The 22,821-nt window shown below is 35.3% G+C and overlaps 1 protein-coding gene across 1 annotated transcript in view; it reads left to right on the top strand.

Annotated features, from left to right (window-relative positions):
- The window catches only part of LOC110027411 (uncharacterized protein DDB_G0283697-like), a 53,459-nt gene extending 37,167 nt beyond the window's left edge, over positions 1-16,292 (top strand). The window contains exon 9 of the mRNA XM_020728841.1: positions 16,055-16,292. Coding sequence (XP_020584500.1) covers positions 16,055-16,083 — 29 coding nt within the window. The 3' untranslated portion in view covers positions 16,084-16,292. The remainder of the gene's footprint in view (positions 1-16,054) is intronic.
- The last annotated feature ends 6,529 nt before the right edge of the window (positions 16,293-22,821 follow it).

Genomic DNA, 22,821 nt, shown 5'->3' with positions numbered 1-22,821 from the left:
GACCACCATTCTAATCATTTTTAATTTATCAATATGAAATCATCCTTTGAGCATACTAATTTTAATATATCTGATCATTATCAATATCTTTGGATGATTAGGTATCTTATGAAAACTATGAATATTATTATCAATATAGATCTCACACCTTCTATGAGAAGCAAACCTATGAGCATTGATTGATTCCTCTCAAACCAATTTATGTCCATTTCTATCTTGGCCTTAAAAGAAAGCATAAAACTTAGTTTAGTTGTTGCTGGGATGAGAATGTTTAGGTGGATGAGTGGCTTTAAACCATTAGACAAAATGCGAAATGAATATATCTGTGAAAGGGTTGGTGTAGCTCCAGTAGCATACAAGATTAGAGAGATTCTTCTTAGATGGTTTGGTCACATTAAACATCCACCATTTTATGATCTAATTAGGTGAGTAGATGTTTTAGGTTTGACTTATGTTAACAGAGTTAGAATTTAAAATCTAGTTTTAAGCCAGCTGGATTGACTTGCTTGCTATCATGACATCTGTAAAGAAAGAAAATTGGTTGTTCTAGATGACAATGATTATGTACAATGACATCATTAATTTATGAACCTATCTATGTGGCTACTAAATTCTTTTTATTCAATTTATAATCAATATTTTACATTTATTGGCATTTTCATCAGCATCTATTTTTGAAAGATTTTTATGGGCTTGGTTTAGATATGGATAAAATATATGATCCATGCTAGTTTAATCATATTTCAAATATTATGCTGAATAGTATTAGGAAAAGTATATCCTAGACGAGTTTGAAATATTGTTTGAAGGCACTGGTGAAACTTTTTATGAATCATTCAATAGTCATGCGTATGAATCTTATGATCACGTATGTGATGATAGTTCTCATTCTTGTCAATATTTTAACGACAAAATGTGATATTATAATGGGTCTACAAATGTGTCTTATGATTACAATGAGTCATATTGTTACCATGACCACCATTCTAATCATTTTTAATTTATTCGATATGAAATCATCCTATGAGCATACTAATTTTAATGTATCTGATCATTATCAATATTTTTGGATGATTAGGTATCTTATGAAAACTATGAATATTATTATCAATATAGATCTCACACCTTCTATGAGAAGCAAACCTACGAGCATTGATTGATTCCTCTCAAACCAATTTATGTCCATTTCTATCTTGGCCTTAAAAGAAAGCATAAAACTTAGTTTAAGTGTTGCTGGGATGAGAATGTTTAGGTGGATGAGTGGCTTTACACCATTAGACAAAATGCGAAATGAATATATCTGTGAAAGGGTTGGTGTAGCTCCAGTGGCATACAAAGATTAGAGAGATTCTTCTTAGATGGTTTGGTCACATTAAACATCCACCATTTTATGATCTAATTAGGTGAGTAGATGTTTTAGGTTTGACTTATGTTAACATAGTTAGAAGTAAACCTAAAAACATTTGAGCATGCTATATAAAAAATGACCATAATTTATTAGAATTATACAAAAATTTGACACTCAATAGGATACAATGGAGAAAAGTGATTCACGTAGTTGACCCCACTTAGCGTGATAAAGGCTTGTTTTTGTTATTTTTGTTGTTGTCGTTGTCTATGTCTATGCAAGGATCTACATCCCCTTATTGACTTTCAAAAAGGCTAACATGATTTCTGGTTCCTCGTTGCAACAATCTTAGGCATTAAGGAACTTTTAAATTCTTTGACAAATATTAGACCTTTATGTAGTTTATATATCTTCTAGAATTGTCACATGAATTTTTATTCAACTCCAACGTTCGCTACATGATTGTCATTATCATTTGGATAAGGTCCTCACTAAAATTCATTAAGAAGATGGCTCGCATAGAGTGAACCGCAAGAGTGAGATTTAAGAGGACAAGTGTGCAAATGAGGTCTTTACTGCTTCATAGCTTCCGAAGTAACTTCCAATGAGTAAGCCTGAACTGGCAACTAATGTTAGGAGCCTCATTAGTCTTTAGGAGTGGCTATTGAAAAGTGATCCCTCATAGAGAATGCGAGCATACATGATCCTCACCCCTTCCAAGTCCTAACAATGGCACCCAATTACTGACTGAGTACCAAGGGTCACACTGTGCTTGATCTCTAAATTCCTTGAAAGCTCGTTCTCATGAGCCAAAATAGCCTTTACCAATATCAAAAGTACAGAACAACAAAGTGAATGGAATTCAATATCACCTGAGAAAAGAGAACAAATGTTGGCTATTACAATAATAGAAAATAAAATTGAAAAAGTGCTACAACCACTAACGCATCAGCCTGCATAAGAGGATCACCTATTGTGGAATGACGCTATTGAGCGTGTATCTTATTGCTCTTCTGGATGCCAGGCTTATCATTAGATGGAGGAACTTGTGAATCAGGCGACCTGGCTAGGAACTTTTGAGAGAAAGGATATTGCACTAGACTATTGACCCTCCTAGAGTGTTTAACCTTTCCTTGCCCCATCATTGTTGTTTAGTGAGCACAAAATTAATTGACTCCTGTGGTGCTACCTTGAGTGGCCAGTTTGATGAGAGAGAGAGAATGCCTAGCCCAAACAACGAACTCTCAACTTACAGCTGAGTCAAAATTGGTAAATAGCCTTAAATCTTGAGGCTCTATCACCCCAACATTGTCACAGCAATGTCATCATGTGTGACTTGCATGCATTCAAATGTACGAGCAATTCATTAGAGTTTATATAACTCCAGCTAGACAGAAGAAGCTGAGTTAAAGTGCAACCAACTCAGCCTCAAATTAATCAACAAACCTTAGATCAACCATCAGCACAGTCCTCCATGAGATGCTATTTCCTTATATCCTTCCTACCAAAGTCTCCCAAGATCTCTAGACATTAGGTCTATGTACCAAGGTAAACCTCTAGTCAACCTAACCTAATGAAAAATAAGAAGTGGTGAATCAATCCTTGTGGGATGTGCTCAACCTCAGGCCAACTTGTTTGACGAAAATATATCCCTCTATATAAGAACTTTGGAACCAGGAAGAACAATTGTAAACTACAATGATCTTTAAATGCTATCATGCTTGGAATAATGTTATAGTAACGAAATGAAATAGAAAAATCGCCATCACAACTCATTGTGGTCTAAAATCCTTATTATAGATCACATAATATAGCATGAGTGTTAGAGAAAAGTCCAATCCTCTGAAAATGATAATAACATAGCCAAATAGCCAAGAAGGTAATAAAGAAGCTATTCTCCTTGGCAACTACAGTCGGAATCTTCTCAAAAACAGCCTTGCCATTTATACGGCCAAGTCCTAATAGTCATCCAGCTGTGTATGCCCAACATACTGCAAACTTTATTAATTATGCAATCCAACAATCACGGATACACATGGATCTCCGAAGGGATTTATTTACTCCATAATGCAACCTAGATGCCAAAGGATGGCGTCTAATCTCGTGGATAAATTATCCCACTATCATAGCTATTTGCTAATGGCCAATGATAAAATCGCTCATCGTCAGGATGAAGACATTTCTCATACTATATCTCTAAGGCAGTAAGACTCATAAAATCTTTGCTCTTTTTAAGAAAATTTTATTCTCTCGCAAAATTAAATGAGTGCGAGAAGTGTAGCCTTGTTGATCGGCAACAAAACGTGATGCGATCTCTAGCTCTTTGAGTTTGATCAACCTGTTATACAGGCATAATGGGGCACTCAACAAGCTCAACCTAACCGGCCACTTAGTTGGATTTTATCCTGCAATATGGTAGAAAAAGTTACCAAATGATTAATCGCTCAAAGTTGCTTCTATCCTCCAGCATTTTTTGGTTCCATGAGTTTATTCTTAATGCTTTCTATATTTCACGTTTGTTTAAGATCACCCTTTAATATTAGAATATTAAGCATTTAAAATTTTAATTAAATAAAAATTTACTACATGATTTTTATGGGTGTAAATTTGATTATAATTTATCAACATTGGTTGCGTGGAATTTTGTGTTTTATATTTAGATTTACTCATTTATCTCTCTATTATCATGTTTGTAGTTATTTCCTTGTGTATGTTGTATCTTTGGTAAGATGTATTTGTAAGAATTATGTATTTGTAAGAATTATGTATTAGACCTCAACCGTGTCAGCAACAAAGAGCTTCTCTTTCTATCGGAAATCCCACTTCAACAGCGGTTTTTTGTCATTAGCAGACACACTGTTCCTACCTTTCCATGTGGAATTATTTGCATTCTATTGTTTTTCTGGTTCATCCTTCTTGGGCAAGCACAACAAGCATTCGTCTTCTCGCACGGTTAGTCAGGAATTCTTTTCAACCCTAAGCATGCATAGAACATACGACAAAGTACGACATGAAGATGCCTAGCTCTGCTCCGGAGGTTAGTTCGGAATCATAGACCAGTAATTTTGTCCAACCAACCCTAGAACTCTCTATCTTTATCGCAAGCCATAAACTCCCACAACTTCCTTCAATGGTCTCAATCCGTGGTTATATACATTTATGGAAAGGGAAGAGAGAAACATCTTATGGGAGAGGGTACTGTTTCTAAGCTCACTTATCTTGACCATCGCTTACGAAAGATTCAAAATCATATGGTTATCTCTTGGTTGATCAATTCCATAACCACAGAGAAAATTTCTTACTTTAGGGGACAACAAGAGAAATTTGGAAAGCAGCTTGTGAGACTTATTCAAGTATAGAAAACGCTGCATAATTGTTTGAGATCGAGATAAAATTGCATGTGCTTCGACAAGAAGAGTCAAATGTAATTCAATATTTTATTTACCACACCATCAAGATACTGGGCAGTTAGAGATGTATGATAAATGTGTAAGAAGTCTCTTCAAGATGGCATGATGTATAAAACAATTGTGAAGAAGAAGAGGATGATCAAGTTCTTATTGGGTCTAAATAAGAACTTAGATGAGGTCTAAGGAAGAATCACGGGGATGAAGCCTGTTCTTACCGCTAGGGAAGTTTTAATGAAGTTCCAAGAGAAGAATCATCCCTGGTGTGAAGTATGGATTCATCTAGCACTAAATGTTCTGCTTTGTACTCACACAACTCGTCTAATAAGTTAAAGGCAATGAAGAATCGTCTTTGATGTGAACGTTGTAAGAAACTTGATCACACGAAAGGACAAGTGTTGGAAACCACATGAAAAATTTATAGATTAGAATCCGGGGTAAGGGAGAAAAGACCAAGAATGCAAGACCTATGTTGCTACCTCTTGTGATGGGTCAACTCAACCTAGTCTCTTCACTAAGGAACAACTGGAGGTGTTTAAAAAACTTCTTTTGAGCACAACCGAGGAGTCTACTAGCTTAATGATACATCAATGTATAATGTCTTTCTATCTCATTAACATTGAGAGATTACGAGCTTGGATAATAGATTCGGGTGCTTCTGATCACATGACTAGAGATATTCATGTTCTCAACAACTACCAAAAGTACGCCTGCTCCAAATTTGTTATACTTGTCGATATATCTCACTTTAAGATTGTTGGGAAAGGAGGTGAAAGTCTTCAAAGAAATTCAACACTCTTCAGTGCTATATATTCTTCAATTAAATTGCAACTTATTTTCAATCAACAAGAGTACTCATGACTTGAACTGTGTTACTAAATTTTACTCTTAGTCTTGTGAATTTCAAGTGACGAATTCGAGAAAGGTGGTTGACAGTGTTGAATTGCATCAAGGTCTGTACTTGTTTGAGGTAAGTTATTCTCTTAACACGCAGATGTCTTATTCATCTTATTCTTCTCATGTTCATGAGTTTGTTGTATTTGTGTTTGTTGAGTCATGTTTTGCTATGATATTTTTGTTCGGGTCTTCACAATTTTCATTATGTTGCAAAGTTATATCATCTTTTTATTAATAAAAAGCCACAGTTTTATCAGTGTGAAACCTATTAGTTGGCTAAACATATTCGTCATGCCTATCATTTGTCGCAGTACAAACATTCACATTCCATCTCTATCATCGATAATGACATTTGAGAACTTTCAAAATTGAAAAATATCAATGGATCTGGATGATTTGTCTCATATATTGATGATCACATTAGAACTAGTTGAATATTATTTAATGAGGAAAAATTTGAAACCGAACAAATTTTTAGTCCTTTCATAACATTATTTTCATTTAATTACATGCAAAATTCAAATTCTCAAAACTAATAATGCAAATGATTACTTTAACTCCATCTTTGAATTCTACCTTACAAAGAATGGTATCCTCCATATGAGCTTGTGTTTAAATTTCTCAACAAAATGAGATAGCTGTCAGGAAGAATAAACATTTTCTTGAGGTACCTAGTGTTGATCTCATTTTTTGATGAGGTCTCTTACTCTTCTTAGAGCCTAGGATCTAGCATTTAGGGTTTTCTACCGACTCTAGTAGAGGACTAGCCTGGGGCCCACACTGATTAGAAATTCGAGCCACTTCTTGACTCCTCGGAGTTTCATGTGACTGGTTCTAAAATCCTCAACGATTAGTTGAGTCGATTAAAACCAGCACGACGAGACTCGAGTCGGTGCCCTTATGATTTAAAGCCTAGGAAACACTTCGTGTCGTTCGCGCGCACTCATTGAAGCACGAATACCATAGTGCACACGTCGACACACACTATTGTTGAAATTCACATCTCCTGCACCTGTAGGAGGCTCCACGATCGATCACAAGCGATTATTTTGACTAGATTTGAATTTAATGCGTTTTCGACCCGACCGTCGACGAATTCGTCCGGGCGATCCCGGATGACGAAACGGAGCGCGTCAGCGCGTCTGGAACGTCGGCATTGGTTAGGAAGGACTCCCACTTTGATATGATTTTGTGCGCGAGCGAGAGGTGCGCAATTCGAGAATTTTTAAACATTATTTATACCTTGGGGGGTATATTTGGCAATATAAGACCGATGCGATTTCTTATTACGCGGGAAATCCTTAATTTGTCGCAGTCCTTGCTTGGTTCCATCCCCAATTGGAGCCCAGGCTCCTCTCGCTCGCAACCCCTCTTGGCTTCTTCTCCGGGATTTAGCCCTAATCGTGCCTTCCTTCGTGCTGGTCCACCCTTCGCGTAACGAGGAGTTGACTCTTCCCCTCTCGACATCCTCTGCTCGAAATCTTCTCTTTTCAAAGCTTTATGCTTCCTCTCGCTGCGCAGGAGCCCATTTGGGGTAGGTTGACTTGATGCGTGTGTTCCCTGGGTCACGAATGGGGAAACTTCTCCTCCTTCCCAATCTTTCTTCGTTGTGGCCTCGACTGCGGCGTTTCTTTCTTTCTTTCGGCTGGGTGTGGTGCTTTGTCAAAAGAAGTCCTGCGAGCTCCTTTGTCTCTCCGGCGTCGATAAAACTCGGTGGGGAGAGTCCTCTGTGAGGTGACGAATCTTGAGGCCTGGGGAGGTTCTGCCGAAATTTCTTCTCGACTAGTCCTTTGTGTGTTGAGTGTTTGGAGGCTTAGCGGCTTGTATGTTGTTGTTCTAGGAGGTCTCGAGCAAGGTACTCCTTCCTTCTCCCTGTTTTGCCTCGTGGTTCTTTTGCTCGACACATGCTGGAGACGTTAAGATAGGGGAATGCATGCATGGGGGGGGGGGGGGGGGGGGTTTGTGTTGACATTTAATGTTGGAATCATGACTAGCTGTTTTTTTAGCTTACTTCAGTTCAAATGTATACCATTGGGCCTGTTTTAAATATTCCATGATACTTAGCTAAGAATGTAGGCTAATGAAAGACATGGTTTAATTCTTATGCATGTGTAAGCTTTCTCCTTACGTTCTTATCATATCTATGCTGGTACGTTGGGGTTTGAGGGTTGTTTTAGCCTCCTGGGTTGCAGTTTTCCTTGCTGCCTGGGTTTAACATGGAGTATTTCTGGGTTGTTTCATCCCTATGGGCTGCGGGTTTCCTTTGCTGTACTGATTCGATACTGGAGCTTTTGAAGATTTCTACTTTGGGGGCTTTGTTTTGTGCTTCCCTATAGCCCTCCTACTCAAAACATGTTCAGGTGGCATTTAATTGATTTTGAGGCTCTTGGAGGTTTGGTTTTGGTGGCTCGGTTTTGCTTCCTGTTGTTCCCTCTATTCGAATATATGCTGCAATATTTTTTTGGTGTTTTGAGTACTTAGTCTGGTGGCTCAGTTTTGCTCTTTACGCTGCTGTCCCTGTTCGAATATATGTTGGAATTATTTCTTGCTTTAAGCAACTGTTTTAGTGGCTCGGTTTTGCTCCCTGTTGTTGCTTCTGTTCGAATATATATACTGGAATCTATTTGATGTTTTGAGCAGTCGGTCTTGGGGCTTGGCTTGTTTCCTGTTGATGCCACCCTATTCGAAATATATATTGGATGAAAATTTGGTTTTCTTCTAAAGCTCGGGAACTCTTTTTGGTCCTGGTTTTATTCCCTAGCTCCTTCCTTGGTCGTGAGCCTTCCTGTTGTGTTTCTTTTGCATGGTTTGGGCTTAGTTGTTCCCTTTGCTACTTCTCCTAGCCGTGGGCCTTCCTTGCTGCCCTGGTCGCGAGCACCTATATGGGATTCTTTGAATGATGTTGGGTTCGTACGACATTGGAAACTTTTGATTTGATGTGGAATTGAATGATTTGAGGATCATATAATGGAATGCCTTAAATCTTGTTGTTTGGAAGAATTTGAATTCCCCTTTCCGAGGAATGATTTGTTAAATGCTTGGAGATATTTCAGGGCCCAATCCTGCGGAGCCGAATTGATTTCGATATAAAAAAAAAAGAGAAAAAAGGGAAAGGAGAAAAGGAGGGTTTCTTTTGGCATTTTAGGGAAGGCTTGGGGATCTGCCCATCTCTTTGCTCAATCGAGAAGTCGCACCAGTTGGATGTTTTAGGTTAATCCTCCTACCACTTTGGCTTTTCTTTCTAAATAGTCTTTGCAGGCGTGTTAGTCTTCTTTTACATTTCTTGTTTTTTGGTTCATTTTTCTTACTTCTTGGTTTGGGTTTTACGTGCTTATGTCCAAAACATAAGTGCATTCATATAGTTATAGCTATATGTGAAAATATCAAGCAAGGTCGTAAGTTGGACGTTCTTTTTGGGTATTAGGCCTTGATGATAAAGGAATACAGGTTTGTTTTACATTTACAATGGTTACTTTTGTTACTGCAGACTTTACTGCATATACATATAGTTCATATCTGTAATATGACTATTTCTTGTTTACTGCGTTTCATAGCATGTTTCCTTTTGTAATTAATGTTGCTTTCAAAGACTTGCAGGGGACTTTTAGGTTAGAGGCCAATAGGACATCTGGTTTAGGAAGTACCCCGTAGCGAACCACTGACTCAACAACTATGCAATTATATACACTACAACCCTGAACTTATAATCCATATGCTAAGGAGCTTAGAGTAGTCTTTCAAGGAAGCAGAGCGTGGAAGCAAGCGGACGGAGGGCGACGATCGAGACCACAGCGACGAGGTGTAGGATGTCTCTTTAGAGTTAAGGTCCAATCGTAGGATAGTCGGGAAGTCATCGGGGTTTCCCCTGGATCTGTAACATCTCCTACCTTTCATTTCATTGACTCATGAAGATAATTGTTCCTCTTTTGAGCCATTTCCTTTTGATTTTCTTATATTTAACATTGGAAACCTAAACTTAGCAATCTTGAAGACAATCACTGATCTTAATCGAGAGTCTTCTTAAAGTGATTTCGGTCACTTAAGATGTAATTAACTATAGGGGTTTGCCTCTATAGGGAACTTAAAAACCTAACTTAAAATAAACCCTTTTTAACTTTCCATGTTAAATAGGGGAACTAGTCGGCTTATAAAAGGTTTCGCAGACCAAACGAATGTCACAGATCTTTTAGTTTAGGTAGTTGAGCCTATCAACAAGTTGTAGCATATCCTTCAGGATAGTGTACTACTTGTGGTATTACGCTCATCCATCTAAATTATCAAATATGTGAAGCCCGCTCGGTTTCACTTTTTTTCAAAATTAAAATATTATTTTCAAAAGTTATCCATACCATATTAAATTAAATTCAAACGACCTTCGAAGGACGAAACGTCCGACACCTAGGTTTATAATGCTCTCTTACAATGTCCCAAAATGTTTATTTATGGGAAGTTGTCGTGCTCACAACAACCTACCTCATTAATAGAATGTAAAGTAGGGTTATTGGATTCAAAGTCCCTACTCATGTCAAAACCTTCTCATCTAATATTCCTCTAAAAATATTTTGTCGTGTTTCTCTTATTCACATTCACCAATCAAACCACGTAAAACTTGACTCAAAGTTCATCAAATATATTTTCTCGGAGCATGCTTATAATAAAAAGTGGTACAAGCGCTACTCTCATTATGAAAAAATATTATAACTCCATGGATCCTAACATTCTTTGAAAATCAACCCTATTATCCCAAATCTGATATTCAAGGACAAAGTCCAGGTGAATATCAAACTTGGGACTCCACTTTGGACACTCACACTAATCTAGAGTCATCACAACTCATTCTCCTTCCATTCATCGTGCTTCCCAAGTTCCTCCTGTTGAGAACATCCAATCGGAGATTAAAAATAAGGAATCTCGTGTGTATACTACGAGAAAGAATCGACCAAACATGATAAAGATAACATGCAACCACATAATTGTTCACAACCAAAATTAAATTTACCCATCTTTGAGGTTTAAAGAAGTGGAATCTAGCGGAGTAGACGGAAAATTGCACAAATTTTGTTATTCAGGAGTATGTTGCCTATGAAAAGTTATCATCAACATACAAAGCTTTTGTATCTAATATTGATAGTTTGCAGATGCCCAATTCGATTTATGAAGCACTCCAGAGTTTAGAATGGAAAAAGATAGTTGAAGAAAAGATCCATGTACTTAAGCTAAATGACAAGTGGACCCCAACAAAGCTTCCTCCAAATAAAAGATCAATCGGATGCAAATAGGTTTTCAATGTTAAGTACAAAGCAGATGGGAGCATTGAGTGGTTCAAGGCTAGGTTGGTGGCTAAATGTTTCACTCAGTTTTATAGGACAGACTATCAAGAGACATTTGTTCGAATGACCAAATTAAACATTATAAGCGTTCTTTTCTCCTTGGTAGTGAATAAAGAGTGAGAACTGCATCAACTATATGTCAAGAATGTGTTTTTGATTGGAACCTGTAAGGAGTGTATATGAAAATTTTCCCAAGACTGAAAGATTACTCAAATAAGCATTAGGTTTGTAAACTAAAAAAATCACGTTATGGTCTAAAACAATTGTCAAGGGCTTGGTATGATAAGTTTTTCAAAACTATGAAATCTAATGGGTACATCCAATGCCAAACAAATCATACATTGTTCATAAGGTAAAAAAGCGATAATCATTGTCTACGTTCATGATATGATCATGACAGGTGGTGATGATGAAAAAGAGATTGCAACAATTAAGGAGGTTTTTGCTTATAAATTTGAAAATGAGGATCTAGGAGTGATGAGGTATTTTTGTGCATGAAAGTGACCATATCTAACTTGGGTATTCTGATATCCTAAAGGAAGTACATCCTGGACTTGTTAAAAGAAACGTGAATACTAGGGTGCAAATTTCCCGAGTTTTTTATGGATTTCAAAAAAAAAATATAGCTGGGGAAAGAAAAGACAAGTGGAAAAAGGTAGACACTAAAGATTAGTAGGTAAACTTAAATGTCTGTCACATACCAAATCTAAAATTGCTTACTCTACTGGCATAGTGAGTTAACACATGAAGAATTCAAATGAAGAGTATTTGGAGTTGGTGTACAGAATATTAAGTTTCTGTGGAAAACTTCAGATAGAGATTATTGTTTAAGAAATCTAACAACAGGGATGCAGAGGTATACCAACGTTAGTTGGGCAACAAAACTCGTGGATAGACAATCCAACTTTGGGCATTGTTCCTATGCCTGAAAAAACCTTGTCACATGGAGGAGCAAGAAGTAAACAATGGTTTCTAGAAGCAGTTTATAATATTGAGTACTGAGCACTTACTTTGGGAATTTGTGAAGGAAAGTGGATTCAAAGGGGTACTAAATAAGTTGGGATACTCCACGGTTAATCTTATGAAGATGTTCTATCACAACGAAGCTGCCATCAGTATTGCAAAGCATTTTGTACATCATGATAGGACCAAACACATTGAGATTAATATTCATTTTGTCTTTGAGAAGGTCAATGGAGGTGTTATTCACGTAATCTACATTCTAACTCATCTTCCAATTGTTGATGTCTTCATGAAATCTCTTCCTCCAGTCAACTTCACGAATTTGAACCCCAACCTGAGTCTGTACAAAATCTATGACCCAGATTGAGGGTCAGTGTGGAATTCTGTATCTCTTATTTAGATTTATCCTCATTTATTTCTTTATTATTTTTTTTGTAGTTTTTTCCTTATGGGTTTGTTGTATCTTTGGTAAGTTGTAATTGTAGGAATTATGTTTACCATAGAGTTTACTCTTTATATTGTGAGCATTGTAATTCAAAAATAGAGGAATATGAGAATTTTCCCTTGTTATCATACAGTTAGCATATCGAATCTATTATATTGAAAATTGTGGTTACAGATGATATTATAACTTTTAGAGTTAAGTATGGGTGATGAAAATGGATGTCCCTTTAAGAAATATCACATAGATTTAAAGTTAAATAAAATTATAATTTGATTAACTATGCTATGTTCGTGTGTTTGGCAATGCAAAAGGTTACTGATTTGTAATGTAATAACAGAAAAAATGTATGTGTTGTTCAAAAGAGATGCGATGCTTGTGGGAAAACAAAACAAAGCTTATCTCTTTTCTTTTCTTCATATCCCAAGAACGATAGATTTGGATGAGAGATAGAGAGTGATACAAAGGAAGTGAGGGAGAGAGAGAGACTGAGAGAGATGGAGGAGACAAAGTTATGATGAAGAACATAGGAAAAATCTTGTGCCCAAATCAAGATGAAGGAGAAGAAGTCTCATACCTTGCGGACGACATTGTTTCTGGGCTTGAGAGGCATGTTGCAATATCGTCCGGGTGTAGGGACAAGCGACGATGTTGAGCATGTATTTCTGTGCTTGAGGGAGGAAGCCCTAGCTAAACCGAAGGGAAGATGACCGTGTGTGCCGACCGTGATGCACGGAAGAAGGTAGGTTTGTCGCTTGTGGGAGGCTCTATAGCTTCTCGTGCGAAGGAAGGAGAAGAGGAAAAAGGGAGCTCGCGTGTGTGCGTGTGAGGGCATCCGATCGAATGCTTTTTGGAAGGTTAGTTTTTTATTATGTTATTTTTATATTACATATTTATTTAAATATATTAAGTATTTATTTATAACACAATGCCAGAAAGCATAGACAGAAGAATAAAGGCCAAACTAAATCGATTAGTGGGGGGAAGAAGGAGCCTTGTGTGCGAGAAAGCAAATCAAGCTTTTAAGGTAAGAGATTGAGTTTGTTTAATTTAGATTCTATGTAAAAATTAAAATCATGTTTAAGTATTAAATTGGAGTTATACAAATTAATGTCATGTGCTAATGTAGAGGAATAAGCTTTTGAATAGGTCTTTTAAAAGTTAATGTGAGTAATTATATTTCTAAATTTTAGTAACTTTCATTATTTTTAAATGTATGACTAATTTCATTTATGGTATGTTCTAGGAGATTTATGCTATAATAAATTCTTCATATTGTCAGATTGGAAAAAGTATGTATGTTAAAAATTTACATTATTGTTCTTTTTTAGAAGAGTTTTTTTATGCATGATATGTAGATTTCAATATAGGCGTATATATCAGTTTTTTGCATAACCTATAGAGTTAGTAAAATTGCATTCATTCATTCATCAATAGATAGTGGTAAATTATTTCATAAGAAAATAATGTATGATATGAAGAATAAAGTAGTATATATGTGATTAATTGTATGTGCATAATTAAAGAGCTCATCCCCTTATGGTATAGGCAGGGAGCGTCAGTGTGTCTACGCGGGTAGATGTTTTCTTAGCATCCCAGATAATTGTGAAGTTTAGATCACTAACTGTTGTGCCGATGAGAGAATATTGACTAGGGGCGAGTAGACACATTTCCATATCAAACAATCGTGTAAATTAGATCGTGAACCGCAATGCTCGGGGTAACAGATGTAGATGTTAATAACATGAAGTAAGAGTAAAGTTAAAGCTTAAATCTTAAAGATTTCAATTAATGCATATCAAAATATAAGTTTATTTATCAAGTAAATATCATGGACACATATATTAGATTATCCTAAGATTGTTTTAGAAATAGAATAGATCAACATGCTTGCTACTTTTTTTTCGTGGAGTTACTGTAGTTTGAAAGTGTGATTGTTTTTAGATTATTTTAAGATGAATCATTATATTGTTTTAATATTTTTTTAGCTTTAAGTTTTTAAATAAGATGAATACTAGAGGAGCTAACATGTACAGAAGAAGATGTCAGCAACTAGAAAGGTAATTTTTGTTTGTTAATTAAAATGTTTCATTTCATTGCTCTTTCAATTAATTTTTTATATTAAAATGTTAGTGATAGAAATTGAATAACATGAAAATTTTAATTCCACCTTCCGATCGTTCATTCTCGCCTTAGTTAATTCCAAGCTTTTGGCCGGGTCATGACATGTTAGTTGAGCTTAGAATAGAAAATATTGCCAAAACAGATATATGATAAATCTTAGAAGGATAGCTTGTGAAGATTACAGAGAGACGGGTGGTATGGCTCTTATTAAAGATGATGAAATGAAAATTTGATTTAAATGGTTGTTACATATATAATAGTGCATTAAGAAGACAGACAGGTAATATGAAAAGATTAGGAAGATAAATGGGTGAACTGTAGATAACATTAGTAAAAATTTGGCAAAGAATTTATGTAAAATAGAGTTTCCGCCCGTACTTACTCAACATGAATGAATGGAGACTTGAGGATTGATAAATTTAATCCCAAATAATTAGGAAATTGTTGAAACATGGCATTAATTAAAATTGAGGACGGAATTCACAAAGCTTGCAACTGACTACAATAATATAATGCAAAATCAAAGAACGCTTTTAGTTTCTTTGAAAAAATGACATGAAACTAAACCAAAGCTTTAAATTTTGAGAGGAATATGAGAATGAATATTTAATTTCATGGCAACTGACATTCGCTCTCAGTTACTCTCGCAACCCAGTAACTTGAAAGAATAGTGATATAGAGGTTGCGAAAGTCTCATTCAGTTTTTAATCTCTGTTAAATCTCCAATTTCTAGTAATATTCTATTTTCTGCTACATTAGCGGCGATAAAACGCCCACGCCCAAAGTCCCCTGGTGCCGACATCCACAAGCTGAAGAACATCAGGTAGATATTTTTCAAAACTAGAGATGGAATAAGGGCTGGAGAGAAATTAGGGAGAACCCACCATGTGTTGAAGCATAACTGGAATCGACTGAAACAATAATAAATTAAATCTAACAATTTAATCAGAAATATTCAAAAGCATATTGCGTTCTCATGTACATCATCATCATAGATATGATTAAATTGAAAAAAAAAAAAGAGGACAACTAAGGCAGCATCAATGCAGTTGTATTCCATATAGATTTTAGATTTGCATCATTACAAAATTTGCTTTTCTCAAACTTTTAATTTTGTTGCTGTATGCACATAAGTTGGAAGTCTAAAGTGGCACCAAATTGCAGCCAAAAGGGCGGGACTTGAGAGAGAAATCTTGCCTTTGTTGTAGTATTTATATTAGTTATCCTTCACATTTTTCTTTATATATCCATATTTTAAGGGTTTTTTTATTTTTGGAAGTTTTGCATACATACCCTCAATTCTTATGTATTTACATATCTAAAACCTACTTCAATTTTTAAATGCATGCCACCTTACCTATGCATCAAAAGGTGTATTTAACTATTTAAAGTTAAATTGACGTAAAAAGGTATAGTTTAGGGGTTAGATATATAAATACATATGAATTAGGCGGCATGTATGTAAATACATTTTTTTCTTCTTTTTCTTATGTATTCATACGACCCATCTGACTAAGTTACCAAGTTACATCATCGGATGCAGATGCGGAAGCAGATGCAGATGAGGAATAAGACGGCGAATGAATTATCGAATTTTAGTGTTATTTGTTAGCAATTAGAGAGTATAGGCATTTATGTATGTATATCTGAACCCTTTAGGGTCGTTGCTCATTTACTTAGTCATATAATAGCAGTGGACTTTCTCTGAATCCTTCATGTTGTATTTATTACTTGTCTTTTTTATCTGAATTTGGTAAATTGTTTGCCTCCTGTATGTAATTTAGTTTTGATCATCTTTAATTTAATCTTGAATAACAGATTTTTGTTCCAATATTTTAGTGCTTGATTACCATAATCATATTTTAATCTTTGATGATATCTGTATTCGTATTTCTATTTGTATGTGGTATGTTTTTTTTTAAAAAGTTCTATGGTGCTCTTATAGAAAAGATATAAATCCACCGCCCTCGGCGTCCGGACAATGGACCGGTTGCTTCACGCCGTCGTGTGCACACGGCGGTCGATTCAGACTGTCGTTTAGATGTGTGGTCAATTTGCTCCCGCCCTATGATCTTGTCACCCATTGTTTCATTAATTATTTTCTAGGTCCTTGAGTTGGATCTATTTGGCTTCATCTTTTGGGAAAAATATTACATCAGTACTACGCACGTAGAGTAACGTGCGTACCCAATATAATCACGCCACGATACCCCGCGCGACGTAGAAAAAAAACGGCACAATAACACGTGGAATATTCCCCCCCGTGTTATTCATGTGTTATTGTGTGTTATTCATGTGTTATTGTATCCTGGGAATATTCCTGGTGTTATAATAACACAATAACACATGAATAACACTTGAATAACACATAATAACACGGGAGAGAATATTCTCCCGTGTTACTGTGCCGTTTTTTCTTTGTCGGGAATATTTCCCGTGTTATTCAAAGTGTTTTTGTGTTATTCATGTGTTATTGTATCCTGAGAATATTATTGGTGTTATAATAACACAATAACACATCAATAACACATGAATAACACGCAATAACACATGAATAACACAGGAGGGAATATTCCCCGTGTTACTGCGCCGTTTTTTTTCTACGTCGCGCGGGGTATCGTGGCGTGATTATATTGGGTACGCACGTTACTCTATGTGCGTAGTACTGATGTAATATTTCTTCCATCTTTTGAAAGTGATTGTAAATTTGTGATGGTGAAAGTAGTTTTTTTTTAGAAAGTTGTGATGAAAATTATAAATATATATTATTTTAAAAAATATTAGATTTCAGCTTCCTAACTGTATTTTAACTGTTCAGTTGAAAAAAAAAATAGATTTTTATAATAAAATTTTTGAAAAGCAATAAAAAATTAGTTTTCACATAACACCCTAAACATTTCTATTCATAAATCAAGTGTCCTCTTTTATCCACTTTCAATTCCTCACTCAAATATCAAAATTCATTACGAAAATCCCTACTCGTATTTTTCATTTCTATCAAATGATCAGTAGTTTGATCGCTGCATCCATAAATATATCGGTTTGGTAGTTCAAAATTATCAAATGTGTGCTAGATTTTGTAAACATAATGTTTTGGGTGCTATGTATATAATTACTTCTAATAAAAATTATGTTAGAATTTTTTTTTCTTAAGTTTTATTGCAATTAAGTTAGAAATTAATGGATGGCCTAAGGTCATCGTGTGTCGGCGATGGAGGCAATGGATCTTCTGCATCCACGTCTAGAGTCTCCCCGCTCTGTGGTAGATCATACTTATGGACCGATAATCTCATATAGCTATAGAGTCCCTCCATGTCATCTATCTCCTTTTATTTTGGTCTCTCACTATTAGAGCTCAAATAAGGCGATAAAATCCTCTCCGTATCTGTAATATAATCGTGCTACAAAAAAATATTTCACGCTTTATAATAAATATTATAAAATTGAACTAAAATAATTTTGTACATATCAGGGCTCGTTGTACTGTAGACCTTGGGTAATATGTGTCAGGAGGATCCATTAAAGCTTTGAGTGAGTGCAATGTAGCCCATGACTGGTATCAGTTCATGCAGACAACAACTGCTCAATAATGATTTAGGCCTCTAGAATGTCATGCCTCATGCTTCTCTGTCATCCCAGATCTCGACATATCATTGGTGGCAAGCAGCCAATATGTGTTGCTCTCCCCCGTCCATCAACTCTAAAAAGTCAGATTTCATGGATTGAATCTAAGTACTTGGGAACCGATTAAACTGATGAATAACTTTATCTGAAAGATAACACTCTACTACCAAGAAATTCGAACACCTTATTCTGAGGTGCATATGTCGGCAATAGGATGAAGGATCTCATTGTCGTATGTTTGCCATGTAACATACATTGTGTAGAAAAAATAAAATTAGTAGTAGAAATATTAGTTTATAAGTATAATGACAATGTGTAATAAAAGAAAATTAGAATACCTGAGAAAGCATAAGTCCGTCAAAATCATCACGATACACTTGTACGTGACTAGGTAACTATTCTCATACATAAGGCTCATTTTAACTACAAAAATTTAAAGATTAGTCTAGTTTATTGAATACAAATTAAAGTATTATTAAAGTGCTACATAAAATTTTTATATAAAACCCACACTCCTCTCATCTATCCCTGTTGGGTATGGAACGTGTAGTGTGGGTCTGCCAATATGGAATCTTTCCCAGCATCAAACCTAAAGGAGATCCTGATACCTTACCCATGTGCACCCGAGCAGACTTAATAGTTTGTCTCATCTCTCTATACAAAATTGCCGATATTGTTGATCTACTAGAAAATTGGAGAAAAACTGATATATCCTCCATGATTGGTAACTTTTGTAAGTGTATCTCTCACCCATAGATACCAGGAATCAGGAAACACCCACAAATGAATAATATGTATGCCCGAATATGTATGCAAAAAGTAATATCTTCTAAATCGTCATAATAAAATATACTAAATGTCCACCCCAGCTATCGTAGGGGTACGAAAGTCTATGCTCTAGCCTACCCCATCTTGAATCTAGCACAACACCTAGAACTGACTGGTGGTAGACTATGTCTAGATCAAAGTGAGTGTCGAGTAAATCATCGTTGTAATCTGGCCATGAAGACCATCTCCTGTCCTCGTCAATAACTCTCGGGCCTATCAGTGAAGGCCATCTACTTTGATGCTTAGAATCATAAAGAATTCTTGTAAAGTAATTGTCATCTCCATAACAGGCAAGTGAAACATATTAGTCTTCGAAGACTAACATTCTTCAAGTGTCTTAAGTTGATGGTGATCTAATCTAATATACTGAAGTTTTTGATGCAGTCCAAACCAATCTTTGTCAAATTTTCAATAAAGCATGGATATGAAATTTACCCCTCTCGTCATAAGTAACTGCGAGCTTACCTTAAGAACAGTGTCATATATAGTGAATTAAATATTAGGCAAATAATGATATTAAGTGATTTAAATATTAGGATTAATCAAATACCTAATTAGGATGTATTGTTTTGTGTATCCCACATAGTGGAGCAACGTCAGGGTGCACCTTGCAAGATGTTGGCCTAATCTCAGGTTCCTTGCTAGGTCGTATCATATGCCATCGAGACTGCAACTCCCCACCTTCATGTCCCCTTCCATATCTCTCCTATGTCATGGTATCTACACGTAAAAGACGATATGATTGTTAATTAAAATTTATTATTAAGGTAATTGTATTATTCAACTCATAATGCCATATATTTTTTATGTTTGATGGGCAAGTAAATTTATTGTGCGTGCCCTACCGTACAACACAAGCTACAAATCCTGAGTCTCAAAGAGGTATGTTACAAATCCTGAGTCTCAAAGAGGTATGTTCGTTCAAGGTGGTCTTCTAGTCTTTTGTCTAAAATTTGGGGGTGTTAACTCAATAATTCTAACAACTGGATCAAAATCAGGCAACGATGCTCGTTCAATTATAACATGAAGCTCATATGATGCATATCCTTGAAAGACTAAACAGTATAATAATGAGAGACATATGATAGATGATTCACATATTTATGACCTAAAGTAGCTATAACATGTAAGCATGGCATATGATAAGCTCTGGTCATCTGCAACTATAATTACGGCCTCCATCAACATGTAAGTTAACTCTTTATGAGTGAAATCTGAAATTGTAGACCTTGTACTCATGAAAGTTAAGACAATTTTGTTCAGGAAATCTTCTAACCTCAGCTTCATATTGTTGAATAGTAATGCTTACTCTAATGGCAATAAACAACTCGTTTGCCATTTCAAGATCTTGTGTTGTGTTATATCTTTTGAGAAATAAAGCTATGATATTATAGTATATAGAGCAAATCAATGCTTGAATAGAAAGTCTTCTCACTCGATGAAGGACACCATTGAAGCATTCTGATGTGTTAGCTGTCATCACTCCATACCTTTTTTCCACCATTGTGTGATATTTTCTACTTTGTATTATCTTTAGAAACCAATCAATCACGTGCCTCTTGTTTTACATTACAAATATTTGTCATATGTTGGTTGTATAGTGTAATATCATATGTGTTTTTTTCGCAATACATCTTTTGACATATCTTCTCTGTTTCAATTATACCCATCTTTTTAGTTGTTTTCTTAAGGTTTTCTCTGAGTTTTCTCGAACAAAATCTATGAGCCACCCATGAAAAAATCTCTTTGCATACACGAATAATTGCAGAATGTCGATCTGACATTATGTAAAGGTCTGGGAGTGACCCAAACACATGTAGAAGCTCAAATACATTCTTTAAAATTCATATCCAAGATTCACTGTATTATGATTCAACAATCATGAATGCCCAGAGAAAAAGATCATTATTTGCATCGATATCAAAAACTCTAAGTAAAGTTCCTTAATATTTACTTAGCAAGCATGTGACGTTGATAATCAAGACAAGCATGCAACAACTCCAACCCTCTATAGGTGGCCCAAAAACCCAAAAAAGACATTCAAAGTGTGATGTACTATCAGACTGAATCTTGTAAATTGACCCTAACATTGGATTGTACATAAGTGCCATCAACTTATCAAATGAGTAGTATAATTCCTCCCAACTACCAAATATAGAATTGATGGTCTTTCATCATGCATCTCAAGCCTTCATATAAGATATTCAAATGTTAAATTTAAATTTTATTTGAGATATAATCTCTTGGGGCTTCAAGTCAAATTGAAGTCTAACAATAAGAGGAATGTAATGACAAATGAATTTGGAAGTGCACTGTCGCTGTCCACCGGCTAGATTCATATGTGCACATGTGTGTTGGCCATTAATAGTTGATATCTTCCACACTCCCAAAAGTTTCTTACTCCTTGTTGCATGCAAACACCAATACCACGGTCTAGTTGGATGATCATGGCGAAGACACACAATACTTAACTGAGATTTATTAGAATTTATAATTCGATGCTCAATGTGTTTGACTATACACCAGCTGTTGATTTTACATTGTCTGTCTGTATTGTTTGTGAAACTATTATCCTCATACAACACATTTGGATTGTCCCTTATATGTTATATTTTTATGACATGTTAGAGCATCATAAGTGATATCGTCATCTCACTCATCGGATGTACAACATGCTCAAATATAGTTATTGTTCAAAATCATAACATCTAACATGGTGAAATTATTTATAGAATGCATCCTGATCAAGTTGTGACCCATAATTTCAATTATTGCATCAATCTCCACTGGTACATCTACTCTAATGTCAGAATCATTATCTAAGTCACTGCTTGTAAAACTATCTATTGTATAATATATTTCCCTTTATTGACCAATGTGAGTATAACCTCCTGCTCTATCATCAATATGTACAATTGATCAATGACTCGGTTCAACACTTGAGTGTTTAGTAGGACTGAGAAGTTTAACAATTTTATTTTATGAATAGTTAAAACATGCAAAATAGTACATATATTTTATGAGTGGAATGAATACAGAATACACATATGCTTGATAATTCATCAAATCTAGCGTCGAGAAGTCAATGCAGCCATGATGCGCATTTTGAGAAGAAGGACTAGTTGCAGTTGCAAGTGTCAATTGGATGTCGCTCTGTGTAACACCATCATAGCTTTTTATTTTTCTGTAATGCATCAAATTTTGTTGCACGGTCGCATGTAATATATATTCTGTCATATCATTGTCCTCAATTGAGAGTGCAATAAATCATAAACATATAGGGAAGCAAATATCATGGATTCCTTGTGTGTTTGATGATCACCCTTTAGAGCGCGAATCACTCTACGACATAGTTGCACAAAGGTTGACTACCTCGGAGCATGAACGGGTCGTAAATTACCTCCGACGTAACTCAGCTTGAAGTCATCAGATATACTTAGTTCGTCATCATAAATCATCGATGCATAAATAATTTTATTTCAAATCATTAGTAATTTCATTTCACATCATCATTGTATAAAACATCAATTGAGGATTAAATAGATATTTAACTTTTTAACTACGACTTAATATTTTTTCATTCATCATATTTAATTAATAATTTTTTATAATCTTACTTAATTAATATAATTTATTAACATATTTATTTAAATATTTTAAAATTCATTAAAAAATATATATATAAATCGGTTTTTTTCTTGCCTGCCTCATACACGCCTATGTGGCAGTAAATAAAGCCAAATAGCCCCTTCAAAAGAAGAAATTGTTTCCTTTAAAATTTTAAATCTTTACGTAAAAATAAATTTTAATTAGATAATCTAGAAAATTTATCCATCTATATATATATATATATATATA

This window comes from Phalaenopsis equestris, unplaced genomic scaffold, assembly GCF_001263595.1.
Source record: "Phalaenopsis equestris unplaced genomic scaffold, ASM126359v1 Scaffold000428, whole genome shotgun sequence".
Taxonomy (NCBI): Eukaryota; Viridiplantae; Streptophyta; class Magnoliopsida; order Asparagales; family Orchidaceae; genus Phalaenopsis; species Phalaenopsis equestris.
This window is presented reverse-complemented; position numbering and strand designations above follow the sequence as displayed.